This window comes from Protomyctophum parallelum, assembly GCF_964188405.1.
Source record: "Protomyctophum parallelum genome assembly, chromosome: 10".
Classification (NCBI taxonomy): Eukaryota; Metazoa; Chordata; class Actinopteri; order Myctophiformes; family Myctophidae; genus Protomyctophum; species Protomyctophum parallelum.
This window is the reverse complement of record NC_139704.1, coordinates 26782244-26799507: the sequence shown is the minus strand read 5'-3', so window position 1 is coordinate 26799507 and position 17264 is coordinate 26782244. Positions and strand designations below refer to the sequence as shown.

The 17264-nt window shown below is 45.2% G+C and overlaps 1 protein-coding gene across 1 annotated transcript in view; it reads right to left on the bottom strand.

Moving 5' to 3' along the window:
- Positions 1–2503: 2503 nt before the first annotated feature.
- LOC310865761 (WASH complex subunit 2C-like) overlaps positions 2504–17264 on the bottom strand; it is a 30500-nt gene continuing 15739 nt past the window's right edge. Inside the window, exons 18-25 of the mRNA XM_083774969.1 lie at positions 11880–11963; positions 10284–10607; positions 9552–9611; positions 7428–7664; positions 6703–6928; positions 5277–5707; positions 3897–5007; positions 2504–3225 (exon numbers count right to left, since the gene is read on the bottom strand). Of these exons, the coding sequence (XP_083631095.1) occupies positions 3077–3225; positions 3897–5007; positions 5277–5707; positions 6703–6928; positions 7428–7664; positions 9552–9611; positions 10284–10607; positions 11880–11963 (2622 nt within the window). The 3' untranslated portion in view covers positions 2504–3076. The remainder of the gene's footprint in view (positions 3226–3896; positions 5008–5276; positions 5708–6702; positions 6929–7427; positions 7665–9551; positions 9612–10283; positions 10608–11879; positions 11964–17264) is intronic.

Sequence of the window (17264 nt, the reverse complement as noted above, 5' to 3'; positions counted from 1 at the left end):
CCGTAAGGATGGTATTTGCCAGGTGATGAGCGGTGCCTGGTTTCCTCCAGACTTAACGCTTGGCATTCAGGCCAAAAAGCTCTATTTTGGTTTCATCAGACAAGAGAGTCTTGTTAATAATGGTCTGAGAGTCGTTTAGGTGCCTTTTGGCAAACTCCAAGTGCGCTGTGACGCCCGGCTGTCATGTGCCTTTTATTGAGGAGAGGCTTCGGTCTGGAGAAAACCAGGCACCGCTCATCACCTGGCAAATACCATCCCTACGGTGAAGCATGGTGGTGGCAGCATCATGCTGTGGGGATGTTTTTCAACGGCAGGAACTGGGAGACTTGTCAGGATAAAGGGAAAGATAAATGGAGCAGTGTACAGACATTCTGTCCTTAGCGCTCCAGAGCGCTAAGGACCTCCGACTTGGTCAACGATTCACCTTCCAACAACGACCCCAAGCACACAGCTAAGATAACGAAGTATTGGTTTTAGGACAACTCTGTGAAAGTCCTTGAGTGGCCCAGCCAGAGCCCAGACTTGAACCCCATTGAGCATCTCTGGAAGGACCTGAAAATAGCTGTTCAGCGACGCTCCCCGTCTAACCTGACAGAGCCAAGCTTGTAGGATCATTCCCAAAAAGTCTTAAGGCTGTAATTGCTGCCAAAGGTGCATCAACTTGGTACTAAGTCAAGAGTGTGAATACTTATGTACATGTGTTTTTCCAGTTTCTTATTTTTTATAAATTAACAGAATATTTGAGACAACTTTTTTCACTTCATCATTATGGGGTATTGCGTGTAGATTGATGAGGAAAAAAACGAATTTAATCCATTTTGAAATGAGGCTGTAACAAAACAAAATGTGGTAAGTGAAGGGGTGTGAATACTTTCCGAAGGCACTGTATGTAGGGCTGAAGAAATTCCTTTAAAGAGGGAGTGCCACAATTTTTCTATGATGTGACAGTACTTCATTAGACACCTTGGAGTCATTTTTATGTGCAATGGTGCATTAACTTTGTATTTAGGGTTTCTTCCTGGAGGCTGAACCCTTGACAGACCTGATGATCATGTTTTAGGGTGGAAAGAAATCACGGCACTCCATCTTTAAAGGGATTGTCCAGAAATAGTGGTTACAACTGTATTGAGTGCCGTGGTGAGAGTTCTGCTCTGGTTTTGGATCTGTCATTGTAGGGGCTAGCGCCCCTAAAGAAGTCTTTGATTATGCAATGGAATATGCTGGGGTTTTATTTGAATTTGTGGTGAAATTGCGGGAATTTGCTAAAATATCCAGGACGTTGTGAAAGTTGCCAAAACCATTTAAAAAGGTGATTTTCCTAAACCCTATGGTATTGCTTCTCGAAGTGTGGTCCGGGGACCCCCAGCAGTCTTTCAATGGGTTACAATTATCCATATTCAGACCGCAGCCATCTTGCCAGCAAGGTGAGAGCCCATTCATCCAAACAAAGTCCTCTAATTATATTAAACGTCAAAATCACCAACATTGCAGCTGTAGGGAAAGCTTGAATTAAATAAAATCTACACTGATATCCAAGCTGCACACTGACTACTTTACATTGCATCTCAGTGTTGTGATCATGAAGTGATATAATTATCTTTTTGCAGAAATGCGAGGGGTGTACTCACTTTTGGTGATTGGTGGCTCTGGACAACTGGTTCTTCATAATATGCCTATGAACGAACAAACATTGGCTTGTGATTGGCTGAGCAAAGTACATATTGAAGATAAAAGTAAGGGTGCAAATTGTGATTGGCCAGAATGAGATGTATGTTGCTGTATAAGAGGCGAGCGCCCCTCACTTTACACAGGTGTGATTTTTGTATTTAAAAAACTGGGAAAATGGCCGACAAAGAGCTTGTAGATCTATTCACTATTGTGCGACACTTTCATAATGAAGATATTACTTTACAAAATACAATGGTATGCTATAATATGAATAACAAGTAATTAGATATTTAATAGTATAACAAATTATGCTTTTATAATGGTTAGTCAAATGAAACCTTGGATGTCCAAAAAGAAATAGCACAATTACAAGCTCACAACGCATCGCAATGTGACACGCTGTGACCTTGTAGATCTGCTATATTCACTAACAAGTTTAACTAGAAATGTCGCAATTTTGGAAGAATTGCAAAGCGTGGTTGCCGCAATCGCTTATATAGGCCCCTCCCACACATTTTTGCTAGCCAATTAGAATGTCACGTCACCCCTGTGATCATGCAAGTAATTTGGAGGGGATTTATCCCCCCCCCCCAAAAAAGAAATAAATCTGCAACAAACGGTTACACTTTTTGCATTTGCTGTGCAAATATACAACAGATCTCTTAGCAAAATACAAGCACACGATTCCTGATGAAGCCGGTCGATTTGACATATGGCTCGAGTGTGTGCGGCAAAAACTGTGGGAGGAGTAGCGCAGCAAAGTATCCTCATTTACAATAACAATAGTCTGGTTGCCCTGTTAGGGCAACCACACTAAATAACCACACGTTTCAGATAGGATAAAATATGTTTCTTTTCTTTTTACTTAAAAACAAATTTCCTTTTCATCACAGCCAAGTTAAGAAATGGATGAATCATTAATAAAAACGTTCTTGAAATGCCTAACTGGGTAATTAAACATTATGGATCAATCATAGCGACATGATATTATGGCACAAAACCAAAGACATGGAATCTCAGAATGGCAAAGCCAAAAAGGACTAACAAAAAGCATAATGAAACAAATCATTTACCGTATATCATACTGTCTGCAGGCCTCGAGGGTAAGCATATAGAATGCTTATAAAGTGCTATCATGTATATTAAATTAAGACACAGTACATAACAACTGCTCTATATTCTGTTATTCTTGAGATGATTTCTTTTTTTGGAAGCTGATCGAAATCACTTTCATTCATTTGCTCCTTTTAATTTTTCCTTGCAAGAATAAGCCACAGTATTTCATATAAATATTATATCAACAGTGTTATCCTCGGTCCTTCAGATCCTTCTGTCTTTGAAATGACAAAAAAATAGCATTTTGATGCACGATAATTGTACACGTCTGGGCCCCCGACGGGAGAATGCTTCAGTTCCCGCCAAGCGCGTTCAGCGGATCGTCGAATATGTTGGCCGGAGGAGGATCCTCGGCCGTAATCGTGTCCTGCGATGATGATGTCGGGGTTTTCCTGGACTTGCTGGGAGCCTTTGTCACGGGTTTTACCGAGAAGATATCATCTTTGGAGACAAAATGAACATGAAATAGTCTGTTAACCCATTTTGGGAGGGAACCCCTTTTGGTGTTTTAAAGTATTATTGTTATGCTTTAGCTATTGAAAAATAGCAGATCTACAAGCTCGGTGCCGCGCTACGAGCTGTAGGTCTGCTATTCTTTTTTAAACGTGGAGGTCCTTGACACGAAATATTTTGAGAACCACTGACATAGAAACATGGGTTTTTCAGAAAACTGTCCGGATTTAGAAGACATTTGTAGAATCGATGTTAATTTAAGTTGTTGATGTTTAAATTTTGAGAGTGTACCAAATGTACCCGTTAGGGTCCTCTCAGAGTTACAGACCCATAAGGGTCCATTTGGTTCCTAACTATCATTTAGCTGGGGACCACCTGGAACTCCCTCAAGGACCCCTAGGGTTCCCCGGACCCCACTTTGGGAACCACTGGGTTAGCATGCATAAATAGAAATGGCCAAAACTGCCTAGAGAGATAATGTCACTGGTAGAATCAGGGTTCTGACCACAGTCTTCCTCTGAGACGCAGAGTAGACAGAATGGGTAAGGGTGTCCTTTGACTGACTATGGCTGGATTGCCGAAACGTTTGTATTCAAATCTAAGGCATAATATGGAGAAATAATATTTAAAAGCGACCCTTCACTTGTACTTGTACTTACCCATGTCGTCGTCGAATATCGACTTGGTCTCCATCTTCTTCTTGGACTTGTCTTTTGGTTTTGCGCTGGGCGTCAGGTCAGCAAAGATGTCAACGTTGTCGTCGAACAGGCTGGCGTCGAGGGACTGAGCGGTCTGCTTCTTATCGAACAGGCTGGTGTCAGTCTGCTTCTTATCGAACAGGCTGGCGTCGAGGGACTGAGCGGTCTGCTTCTTATCGAACAGGCTGGCGTCAGTCTGCTTCTTATCGAACAGGCTGGCGTCAGTCTGCTTCTTATCGAACAGGCTGGCGTCAGTCTGCTTCTTATCGAACAGGCTGGCGTCAGTCTGCTTCTTATCGAACAGGCTGGCGTCAGTCTGCTTCTTATCGAACAGGCTGGCATCCTGAGCGGTCTGCTTCTTATCGAACAGGCTGGCGTCCTGAGCGGTCTGCTTCTTATCGAACAGGCTGGCATCCTGAGCGGTCTGCTTCTTATCGAACAGGCTGGCATCCTGAGCGGTCTGCTTCTTATCGAACAGGCTGGCATCCTGAGCGGTCTGCTTCTTATCGAACAGGCTGGCATCCTGAGCGGTCTGCTTCGTATCGAACAGGCTGGCGTCCTGAACGGTCTGCTTCGTATCGAACAGGCTGGCATCCTGAGCGGTCTGCTTCTTATCGAACAGGCTGGCATCCTGAGCGGTCTGCTTCTTATCGAACAGGCTGGCGTCCTGAGCGGTCTGCTTCATATCGAACAGGCTGGCGTCCTGAGCGGTCTGCTTCTTATCGAACAGGCTGGCATCCTGAGCGGTCTGCTTCTTATCGAACAGGCTGGCGTCCTGAGCGGTCTGCTTCGTATCGAACAGGCTGGCGTCCTGAGCGGTCTGCTTCTTATCGAACAGGCTGGCGTCCTGAACGGTCTGCTTCGTATCGAACAGGCTGGCGTCAGTCTGCTTCGTATCGAACAGACTGGCGTCAGTCTGCTTCGTATCGAACAGGCTGGCGTCCTGAGCGGTCTGCTTCTTATCGAACAGGCTGGCGTCTTGAACGGTCTGCTTCGTATCGAACAGGCTGGCGTCGTCCAGGGACTGAGCGCTCTGCTTCTTGGGAGCTTTAGGCACCGAGGTAACTTCATCCTGGGGGACAACAAAACACACAAGAATCCAAAACACTTCTTGGTTAGTCTGTTTTAAACATGTGTGTCAAAAGGTTAGCACCAAAATAACAAAAATAATAAATAATAATATTTAAAAGTACTATTTAAACTAAAATTGATTATTTGTTATAATCGATTAAATGGATTAGTCCTATTAACAGTTAAAGTGTAGGGTTAGGAGCTACGTTTGGTAACTCTGTTATTTATGGGGGGTGCGTGGTCCTTTTTTGGGGAGAATCACTGCCCTACCTGTAAGATGTCTGGTTGGGTCAGAGCACCGCTGCTCTTGGCTTCTTTGTTGAGCGTGAGCGCCGGGGCCCCAAAGATGTCGCCATCGTCTTCCTCCAGGAAGGACGACGAGGCCTTGGCCTTCTTCACCGTCGACCTCGGCTTGACCTTCCGGAAGAGATCGCCCTTGCCATGGTCATCGAAGATGGACGGAAGCGCACTCGTCTCCGTCTTCGACTGCTGCGTCGCCACAGGTTTCTTGGCTGCGGTTCGGGAAGCGGGCCTGGCGTGGTTAGTGGCAGGCGTGGAGCCAAACAGACCGTCGGAGGCGAACAGGTCGTCCGGTTGGGGCGGAGGCGTGGCCTTGTGGTCGCTCCCCGTAGAAGAAGGCTTCTGTCCAGAGTGTGTGGACACTGGCAACGTGAGGACAGACGGTCTGCCTGGAGCAGCTACTGTTGGGTTGGCACAATCATGGCATTTTAGTTGATTTATTCTCCTCACAAAAAGTTTGGATAGTAATTACTATTGTATTTTATATCATTCCTATCGTCGATTAGTCGCATTTACAAACGAGGTATAACGTAGGTAAGTATTGTGCAATTGTGGAATGAGTAACACAATAATTTAAAATCACCCAAAATTGACTTCTGGTAATCATTCTCGTTTTGAGCAACCTGCCAGCAGCAGACGCCTGCCAGCAGGCGTCTGCTGTTGGCAAAAAGGTGCAAACATTTTGAGGAGTTTACTTGGTGATTAACGATTCATGTGTAGCGGTTTTTGTCTTTGAATATTTGGATTTTACTTTGTAAACGCATTGCACAGGACAGACTAGAATATACAAAGAATATGCTACTGATGGACGACCGGTAACCAATAATCAACATAAATACAGTACTATGGTCCAAACAAGCCATATATATTATACTTAATAATTGTATACTTTCAAAGAAATTGCTGTAATAGCCGATCTAGCGTGCACTGCAGATCATCTATTTCTGCAATGATTATGAAACTGCGTTTGACTCAAATAATTGCAATCAGGGGATTATTATTGTGGTCTCGGGTGGAAACCTCATGTTTGTAAAATTGTTACTTTTCAGGATTCAAATTCCCATTAGAGAAGATTCTTACGGCTCTAGCAGTGATTCTCAACCCGTTTAAATTCAAGGACCCCCTGTTTGACATGCATTAGTCTACGGACCCCCATTTAATGGCATGTCTATCTCTGGGACCCACAATTTATATTGTAAAATCAATGTTAATTTAACTCAGAGCGTACAAACATTTTGTACACTTTCAGAGTTACAGGCCCATAATGGTCCATTTGGTTCCAAACTATAATTTAGCCGGGGGCCCCCTGGAACTCCCTCAAGGACCCCTGGGGGTCCCCGGACCCCACTTTGGGAACCACTGCATTAGAATATGGAGATAAGAGGTTCCTGCCCACCTGGAGGTTGAGATGGCAGGGCGGTGCTGGAGGCGGAGTCAGATAGAGTTGGACGGACAGTGGGCTGGACCTGAGGAGACGAGGCCATGGGGGACAGAGAGGGGGCGCGTCTGTCCTCGTCCAGGCCCAGGGTGTCCTCCTGCCCGTCCTCCCCAGACGTCTGCACAGCCTGTTGCCTCGCTGCTCTGGACTGGGGCCTCCGGCGCACCGAGCCTTTGGCACGACTCTGCCAGGGGGGGGGGGGGGGGGGGGGGGGGAGAGAGAGAGAGAGAGAAAAATATGTAAGTAATATGTAATAATTTGGGGACCCCCTCCCCCCCCGGGTGATCACTGGTATAACCCATTTTGGGTGGGAAGCCCTTTTGGTGTTATGCTTTAGCTGTTGAAAAATGGCAGACCTACAAGTTCATAGCGCACCACTCGGTGGCGCGCTATGAACTTGTAGGTCTGATTATATTTATAAATCGGGAAAATGAGGTGCAAATCTTTAAATATATATTCTTTCAGAGCAAACGTTTTGTTTTGCTTCTGGTGGGGTCCCTGGAACAACATATTTTCAGATGGGAGTCCGCGGCCAAATACAGATAATTCTGGGGGTCCTTGGCATGAAAAAGGTTGAGCACCACTGACATAGACACAGGTTTTTCAGAAAACTTTTAGGATTCAGAAGAATTTTTTTCTCAGGTCTAAATGGGCCAAGGCTTGCCAGCTCCTCCCCGACCCACCTTGTTGGCGCTCTGCAGAGCAGCAACCTGGACCGGGCTCTCGAAGCCGGTGCCTCCCTCCCTGCCGTCCGTCTGGGGGGTCCTCACGGGGGTCGTGGGGCTGGGGGTCAAGCTGGAGCTGGACACCCCGGAGGAAGAGCCCGCCGTGGCCGGGCCCGGAAGCACGCCGACGGCCCCGGCGGGGACACGAGGCACGGCGCCGGGCAGTAAGGCAGCGGGGTTGATCGCGAGGTTGGCCTGGATGGGGAAAAGGAAACAAAACACCTCAGTGAAATATGGCCACTGTATAACTCCATTATACACACCATAATGAATATACGAGACACTGGAGGCATGCACTGGAGAGAAGAGGAACGACAGTCAGAAGGAGTAAGACAGAATATGTGTGCGTGAACAAGAGAGAGAGGACAGTGGAACAGTGAGGATGTACCGTAAGGAGTAGAATGTAGTGAAGGTGAAGGAGGTTAAATACCTGTGGTCAACTATCTTAACACAATTTGGGGCGGGAACCCCTTTTGGTGTTAAGCATTATGTCATGCTTTAGCTATTGAAAAATATTAATATATGTGAAAATGTGGTGCATCTTTGAATATATATTCTTTCAGAGCGAACGTTTTTAACGTTTTTAACGGGGGGGGGGGGGGTGGGGGGGGGACACAACATATTTTCAGATGGGGGTCGACGGCCAATTACATTTAATTTTTGGGGGTCCTTGGTCATGAAAATGTTTGACTGACATAAAAACATAGGTTTTTCAGAAGACATTCGTAGAATGGTCCTCAGGTCAGTGTGGAAGAGAGGTGAAGAAGAGAGTGCAGCCAGGGTGGAACAGATGGAGGAAAGTGTCTGTAGTGATTTGTGACAGAAGGGTGCCAGCCAGAGTGAGAGTGAACATGTAATAGGACGGTAGTGAGACATACTGTAAAGGCTTGGAAGCAAAACGGTGGCACTGACGGAAAGAAAAGGAGGCAGAGTTGGTAGAATTCACCCTTTGTCAAGTCCCGCCTTGTTCAACATAAACCCACCAAATTCAACATAAACAAGGCGGAACCAGGGTGGAACAAAGCAGAAAGAGCCTGCTGGTTAGTCAGTCAGGGTAATCAGAAGTTTGCCAAATGGTGAATTGAGGCCGCCACGATTCTCATTAGTAGTGACAATATCAGAAATGACTACATTAAAGTAGACGATTAGCCAAGGTTAGAAGGTTGGGGGATGAAACAAGAGAGGAGATCTCAGGAGAGGTTGAGATGGTTTTAGCACAGAGGAGGGATGAGAGGAGGATGCTGAAGATGGAGCTGGCAGGTAAGAGGAGAGGAAGGCATTGATCCTCGTCCTTTACATACTAACTACATGGATAACAACTAAGGAAAGCTGATCTTTACAGTGTTGATTTCATCGACTAACACTATGACGATTTTCTTTTTTCACTGACAAAAACTAAATAAAAACAAATACAAACTAGACTTAAGTTATGGAGGGACTAGTGGGTAAGAGATCCAGTAGAACTAAAAGACAAGTCGTTTGATTGTGTGCAGGACAGGTGTCACTCTCCGAACATAAGTGTGAGCTTGTAGATCTGCTATTCTCGGCACACAGCAGAGTATAAATCAGACATTTCAACGCCATCACGGAGGGCCAAAATACATTTTAGTCGACTAAATCAACTGTAGATTTAGTCTACTAAAATCTCATGTTATTATTAAGACAACTAAAACATTTCAGGTGACTAAAATATGACTAAAACTAAAGACTATGATTAAAACTACATACAAAGTCTGGCATAAATCACATGAACAAAAAGAGCATTGTTAACCCATTCTGTTTTTTTAAGCATTCTGTTATACCTTAACTATTGAAAAATAGCAGATCTACAAGGGGGGGGGGGGGGGGGTTTCTGAAAACTTTTTTTAAAGAATAGACCTCAGGTCTAAAATGGGTTAAGTAGAATTACAGCCGTGCTGTCCTGTGTGTAAACTTTAAATTCCATGTTGAGGGAGTCCACAGAATCGTTGCTTCAACAGAGAGAGCTACAAGGTGTAAACGTGCGGAGGAAACATAGTAGGAAATATCAAAGTCTTTTCAGATGGAATAAAAGCAGAGAATGCTAAAAAAACAACACGTTACTTGGAGTTTTCCAATCCTTGATGAGGGCTCTTTAGATTTTACAGAGCTTGCTGCAGGCTTCTGTGCAGTTAAACAACAACATAACAGGTTCAGAATTACATTGTCTAGTAACATCATTTTTTAAGCATAATATGCAAAATAAATATAATTAATAGCTTTCTCTTGATCAAAATGACATAACCATACATACATGCCATATATTGTATATCGTCGCTGTCCGGCAACTACCAGTTATCTCTCATTATTCAACTTATAATATAAATAATTATGAATCAGTGATATTGAACACCATTTACATCGGTGTGTAGGTTTTACAAATATCTTACCAATAAAAAGCATTAAAAAAGCACTTCTGACTAAACCTCCTAACTCCATTGGATCCTCAAACTGTCCATCCAACCACCCAACTCTAACTTGTGGAGTTAGCTGGTTTGTCCCCCATTGATTAGGATGACAAAGTCAGACAGGGAAAAACCCTATATCCACATTAATGGTCAAAAACCTCCTAACTCCACTTGAGCTGTATTTGGGTAAGGTTATCATATAAGGACACATTCAAGTATCTGACAATGTATGAAGTCACCGTTCCGACTTTGATGAGTGTTGTTCTAAAAACATAGTTTTATTTTTTTAATTTCCTCAAATGTTAATATTTTGGACATAGCTGGTCTTTTGGATAGCAGAGAAATGCATGGATAATGAGGTTTCCAGATATGCAACAAACAGTCATACCTCATTCTCTGGCGTGGATGCAGGGCTGGTGGCCGGTGACGTGTGAGCGTCTGGTGCAGGGCTGGTGGCCGGTGGCTTAGGGCTGGTGGCCGGTGGCTTGTGAGCGTCTGGTTCAGGGCTGGTGGCCGGTGGCTTAGGGCTGGTGGCCGGTGGCTTGTGAGCGTCTGGTTCAGGGCTGGTGGCCGGTGGCTTAGGGCTGGTGGCCGGTGGCTTGTGAGTGTCTGGTTCAGGGCTGGTAGCCGGTGGTTTCAGAGGTTCTGGTGCGGGGCTGGCAGCTTTCAGAGGTGCGTCATCTTTAGGTTTGCTGGGCTTCTCTGCTATTTTCTGCGTACAGAAACAGGACGTTTATTAGTCCCCCTTGAGAAGACTCGTCTGCTTTTCAAGGAGGTCCTTAACTCATCTGAGATGACTAAAACTAAGATGAGAGAACCTATTGCTCCAGTTTTAGTTTCACTGCAAATTATTTTATTTGGTCTCACACCTACCTTACATGACCGCTAGCCCCTGTCGGGACCCTCGGTTACCTTTTCAGAATTTTGGACTTTTTTTTAAGTTTTGGCTTCTCTGAAATTCTCTCTTCCTCACTTCCCATGTCCCGCCTCCCAAGACACAACAGCATTAAAAACATCCTGCATGTACGCGGTTGGCCAATCAGAGGCAGTAACTAGGACGTGCAGCTAGCCAGTCTCGGTGTGGGAGGCGTGACATGGGAAGTGAGGAAGAGAGAATTTTAGAGAAGCCAAAACTAAAAAAAAAACCATTACAAATACTTAACCGCTGTCTCCTACTGCTGCTGCTGTATGCATCTTTGAAACATCTCACCAACCCCCCCGTGCGGGTCTCCGTGAACAGACATTAGGTAAAGCTGCGTCCTATGGGGAGTGGAATAACTAGGAAGGGACCCTAGGGTACCGCCGTCCAAAATTCTGAAAAGGTAACCGGGTCCCGAAAGGGGCTACATGAATGCCTGCCTAGATATGTCCCAAACCGCCCCTCAGGCCCTCCACTGCTGGCCTGCCTAAAAATGGCAACTAAAAAAACACGGTGAAGCAGCTTTCTGCTTCTACGGGCTGACAGCGTGGAACAAACTCCCACGAGTCCCACTATGCCTTCAACAGGCAGCCTCTGTAGATTATTATATATTTTTTTAAGATGACATGCAGTAAAGGCCGTGTCGGGCTCGGGAGTCGAACCCGCGGCACACTGCGACTGAATTACCAGTCGGGTGCCCAGACATTACTGCTATTATTTTAATACCGTTGTATGCCTTTGCTTTTCCTTTTTTATCTATTCTCTGTTTGAGCTGCATTTCATGTCATGAAAGGTGCTATACAAATAGTGTTATTATTTATACCACGTGTCACTCTCAAGAGTACAATGATTGTTAAACATCTGCATGAATTAATTTACAAGACGTCTACACAATTGGAGAATGTATAAGAATTGTAATTTTAATCAACATCTGCCTGTTATCTCTCCTAATGGTACAAACATCAATTCAGCATGCAATTGTGGACAAAATTGTATCCAACAAAATATTCTACGTCTTGGGTCTGAGAGGCTAAATCTCATCAAATGGTGGAAAGACATGTGTACCGGTGGAGCTTTAGGCTTGATGGAGGTGAAGAGGTCATCGTCATCATCATCAGCGAACAGACTGGGTGCTGCTGCCTTTGTACTCTGAAACAAAAACACGCACACACATTTTAATCATTTATAAATGTCCACATAAGAGATACAATACAAGGACACAAATATTTACAAGGTGCTATGCAGAATGCAATCAGCAAATATATATATATATTTTATTATTATGAGTTTACATAGTACACATAGAACATGCATAAACTTTCCTTAATGATTATATCTACTTTCAGTATTCATATCTGGTTTCATTATACATTTATGATATCTATGATTATTATATATATGATTATTAATGATTAGTTTTGCAGTCAGTTTGTATTGGTGGTGGGGAGTGGGGGCGGGGAGGGGCGGGGTTCGCATTTCCGGGGGTCCCCACTGCCAAAAACGTTGAGAACCCCTGCATTAGCAGAGACTAGAGATGTGCAAAGATTTCAGTACAGAGTTGAAACATGGAAGGTTTGACAGTGTAAAATGTTTAGATATGCCCTTTGTTATGACATAAACTGTTCTGTCGTGGCGTGCTATGTAAAGACCTTTAAAGGCGCAGTGAAACGGAAATGGTGAACAACATGAAAATGGTGTTTCAACATGAAACACCGGACTGAAGTTTCTGAACCAATCAGAGCGTCGCATCCCTTCAGGCGATGGGATGGTAGCTAGGGACGGTAGCTATGCTAGGCGCAACAGCGTGGTGTTGTTTGTTTATAAATCATATTATGGTCGGCCAGCACAACCAGGGGCCTATTTCACGAAACTTGGATTAACTAATCCAGGATTTAGGCCAAAGCCAGGCTTTTTAAATCCTGATCTTTACAGCCTGGTTTATTCCGTTCCACTAAAGCCAAGCGAGGCTCAGAATTGGTGGATTTGGCGAGCCGGGATCAGCAAGCCTGGCTTAATAGACAGTCTGGCTTTTTGTCTCTAGACCCCTTATGTGGATCACAGATTTACTGATCCTTCTTCTTCATGCGGTATTATGGCAGTTTGCATCCTTAATAGTTGCATTACAGCCCCCTTCTGTATATCTCATTATCTTTACTAATCTATTCAAGACTTACTGATACAAGGACTTAAGCTTCTAAAATAAATACTGCTGCTGTAATTAAAGAGAGAACATACTCTCAATAGTGGTGTTGGTGACAGCTATATGGGTCACGTGGTGTTGTGTGCTACTAGCCTACGTCACTCATAGAAAGTCAGCTGTTCGCAAAGCGGCATTTTCATGAATGGAAGGAGAGAGGGGGTGAACGGGGGAGGTCCAACTTTGTTGACCGCAAATCGCTTTTACGATGCTATGATGCACTGTGGTAAACTTCTTAACTTTAATAAACATATACCTAAAGCAGTACTCTGGCCTGGAGCAGTGATTCTCATTATAACAACGACTAAAGCAGCGAGTCTGACAGATAAAACATTTCCCCGCTTTAGCCTCTCGGCGTCATACGCTATAGACGCCTTACATTGTCAACAAAGAGTGACACAAACACAAGGATTGGAGCCACAGAAGGACGTGACAAGTCACACTTTGGACGCGGAGCAAACTTGCGAAATGCACAACACGCTAAGCAATGGAATGATCACACACCAAGGACCGGAGCGCATGCACAATGACAGGGGGTAACGTAACACAACCCGACCCATTTCGTTCTGCTTTGACATTATTGACTTGTTTGGAACAGTTTGAGCTGGATCCGCCGCCGAGTGGAAACTGTCATTGTGTGGATGTGTGCCCGCCGGGCTAACGCTATTGTGTGTCAACTGTCAAACAATTAACGTGCTCTGCTGTTTGCGATCGCCGATCGCTGTGGCTGTTCTATGTGGCTGGTTGGCTTGCATTGGATCCTCATTGTGACCGTGTCATTTAACTGTGCATTCAAAATGAGTGGAACGAAAGTTGATTCAACCGTTGGGAAACAGGACAAGGAAAAAAGGAAAATAAATCTCACTGAAAAAGCTCTTGCAAATAAAATTGAATCAATTCAAAAGGAACGCAAAAGGAAAGTGGATGAAATAAAGGCTCTGACAACCTCTATCAAAGAGCTCATGAAAAATGACAAAAACGAGTCGCTGGTTAAAGCGCAACTTGACGTTTTGATACAATTGTCTCACACTTCGAATGAACTGCATGCCTCTTTAATGCCGCTTGTCCCACCTGATGAACAAGGAAGGCAAAACGAATGGTTCAAAAAGGTTATCAAACACACAGATGGTCTCATTGAGGATGTTAATGCCTGGTTCAAATCCTCACAAATCAGAGGACCTCAGCTTGAGGCTCATGGCAGCCCTAATGAAAGCCCCTTGCAGCATGAAGCTGCTGGGGAGGAAAATGAAGGTGTGGGAAATGTGGAAGTGTCTCAGTCACATCAAGTTGATGATGCTCAGGAGGATGTTAGACCATGTGACAGCATATCAAATATAAGCAGCAAAACTCATGGCTCAAAATCCATAAGGTCAAGAGTGTCCTCAACTGCTTCTGAACGTATCAGAGCCGAGGCCGAGTTGGCTGCTTTAATGGCTCGGCAAAAGTTGCTTCAACAAAAGCATGCACTTGAAGATCAAGAAGCCCAAATCAGAAAACAAAAAGAACAACTACAGTTTGATTCAGACATGGCCGCATCGGTGGCGAAACTGAATGTCTTAAGAACCTCTGGGTCAGGAATGTGGAGTGCCGCTTCTAGGAAATCAGGGCGGAGTGCCACGGACGGAATGGGCTCGTACTTTGAAACAGGCCTCAACATTAACGCAGAGCCATTTATACCACACAAGGATGGAAGAGGACAACCTGCTGCGTTTGGAGGCACACGGCCAAAGGAAAAACGACCTGATGGAGCCAGACCTCCCCAGAGGCCCTCAGCGCTCACACAGAGCATGGCCCCAGAGGCTACAGAGCATCCATTGCCTTTGTATAGAGACATACAACCTCTTTCTATGAACACCAGCAGTGAGCAGAACAACATGATGTCTATAATGAACAAACAAAATGATATAACTTCAATGTTGGTCTATCAGCAATGCATTGCTTCACTGCCCAAAAGAGACATCCAGCTGTTTGATGGTGACCCTCTGCAGTATCATGGCTTTATGCAGTCATTCAAGCAGACCATAGAACGGAGGACCGACAATTCCATCGATTGCCTGCACTATCTAGAGCAATACACCAGGGGGCAGCCTCAACAGCTAGTCAGAAGCTGTCAACACATGACTGATGGCACCGGATATGATACGGCAAAGGCTTTACTCCAGGAGCACTTTGGAAATGAGCATGTCATAGCATCTGCATATATGGACAAAATATTTTCGTGGCCAGCAATTAAGCCAGAGGATGGGAAAGCCTTGCAAGCATACAGCCTATTCTTGCGAGGATGCTGCAACGCAATGGAAGACATACACAACCTATGTGACTTGAACACCTCTGCAAACATGCTTGCTGTGATTAAGAAGCTGCCCTACAAGTTGAGGGACAGGTGGCGAACAGAAGCATTTAACATACAAGAAAAGCAGCGCAAACGAGCCATGTTTGCCGATATCGTGACTTTTATCGAGCGTGAAGCAAGAATCGCTACAGACCCTGTGTTCGGAGACATACAGGATGAAAGTGGAAGAGCCAAACCAGTGCCTCGTCTTCAGGCTAGAGGGAGTAGCTTTGCCACCACTTTCACATCTGTTGAAAGAGATGCTCATTGGGAGAACAGAGACGAGGACAGACCTGAGGAAACATGTCTTTTCTGCAGAAAGAGTGGACATGCACTGGAATCGTGTACTCTATTGGAGGGGAGAGCTCACAGTGAGAAGATGGAGTTCCTGAAGAAGAAGGGAGTTTGCTTTGGATGCTTGTGCCCTGGGCACGTTAACAGAATGTGTACGGAACGTCTGTCTTGCAAGACATGTGGCAATCGGCACCCGACCTTGCTTCACATCCACTCTGAGAATGGAGATAGGAACAGGAACAACTCAGACAGAGCTCTAGTTGAAATCAATACCGGTGGTCTCACTGGGGCCGGTGATCAAGACTGTAAGCTTGCCATCGTACCAGTTAAGGTGAAGGCAAGTAGAGGTCAAAGGTCAGTGCAAACCTACGCCTTCCTAGACCCAGGGAGCTCAGCATCCTTCTGTACAGTGGGTCTGATGGAGAAGCTTGGGCTTTCTGGGAGAAGAACAAGGATTCTTTTACGTACAATGGGTCAAAAAAAGGTGGTCGACAGCTGCATTGCATCCGACTTGGAAGTCGCTGGCTTGAACAGTGACCAGTACTGTGAAGTGCCCAAAATCTTTGCACAACAACAGATGCCCGTCAACAGAAGTAACATCCCACGACAGCAAGATCTGGAGAAATGGCCTCATCTGAAGCATGTCTATCTGCCACAGATCGACGCAGACGTGGAGATGTTGATTGGCTTGAATGTTCCCAAGGCCTTGGAACCACTGGAAGTCATCCGAAGTATGGATGGAGGGCCATACGCAGTCAAGACGATGCTCGGCTGGACCGTAAATGGACCACTTGGAGGAAATGGCAGTGATGATCCTGCTATCTGCAGTAACAAAATCTCTGCTGTCACCCTTGACGAGCTCTGGAACCAGAAATTCAAGACAGATTTCCCTGAAAACAGCCAGGATGAACTACTAGGACCGTCAAGGGAAGATTGCAAGTCTATGGAAATGGCTAACAAGGCAATGGAGCTGGTTGGACCGTCACTGATCGCCAATCACAATAATCAAGCATTAGAGGAAGCTCGCCAGTGGCAGCTGGATGCCCTAACCCGGCAGCATGTTACTGCCCTGGACAATCTCAAAGAGACGCATAGAGCAGAAGTGGAGGCCTTCCTGAAAGAGAGAGACCTAGGATTCCAGGCACATGTTGAAGACATGAACCAGAAAACCTTGGAGAGACTGGACGTGAAGCAGACCGAGTTGGGAGAACTTTCTGCTGACCTGGCCGAGGCGTTTGAGAATATCCATCGGATTCATGAGCACTTCAGGGGAGGACAGGAGAAAGCCATGAAGAAGGAACTCAACACTGGAATCAATGCTTTGAATATGGTTCCCCAGGAGAAGAATGAACACATTGTCATGAAAAGAGAGATTGCTCTGCGAGACCTATTCCAGTTTAAGGAGGTGGAGGATCTGCGGGAGAGTTTCTCTCAAGCCCAGTCTGAGAAGACACTGGAGAACGCGAACACTCAGTTGTGTAATGTCACAGATGACGACTTGAAAGATCTGGCGCACCAGCTGGAGAACACAAAGACGGGATGTAAGCATGAAAGGGAACTGCTTCTACAAGGTTTGAAGGGTCTTCAAGAAAGGGAGCAGCAACTGCAGCAGACAAAGAAGGAACTC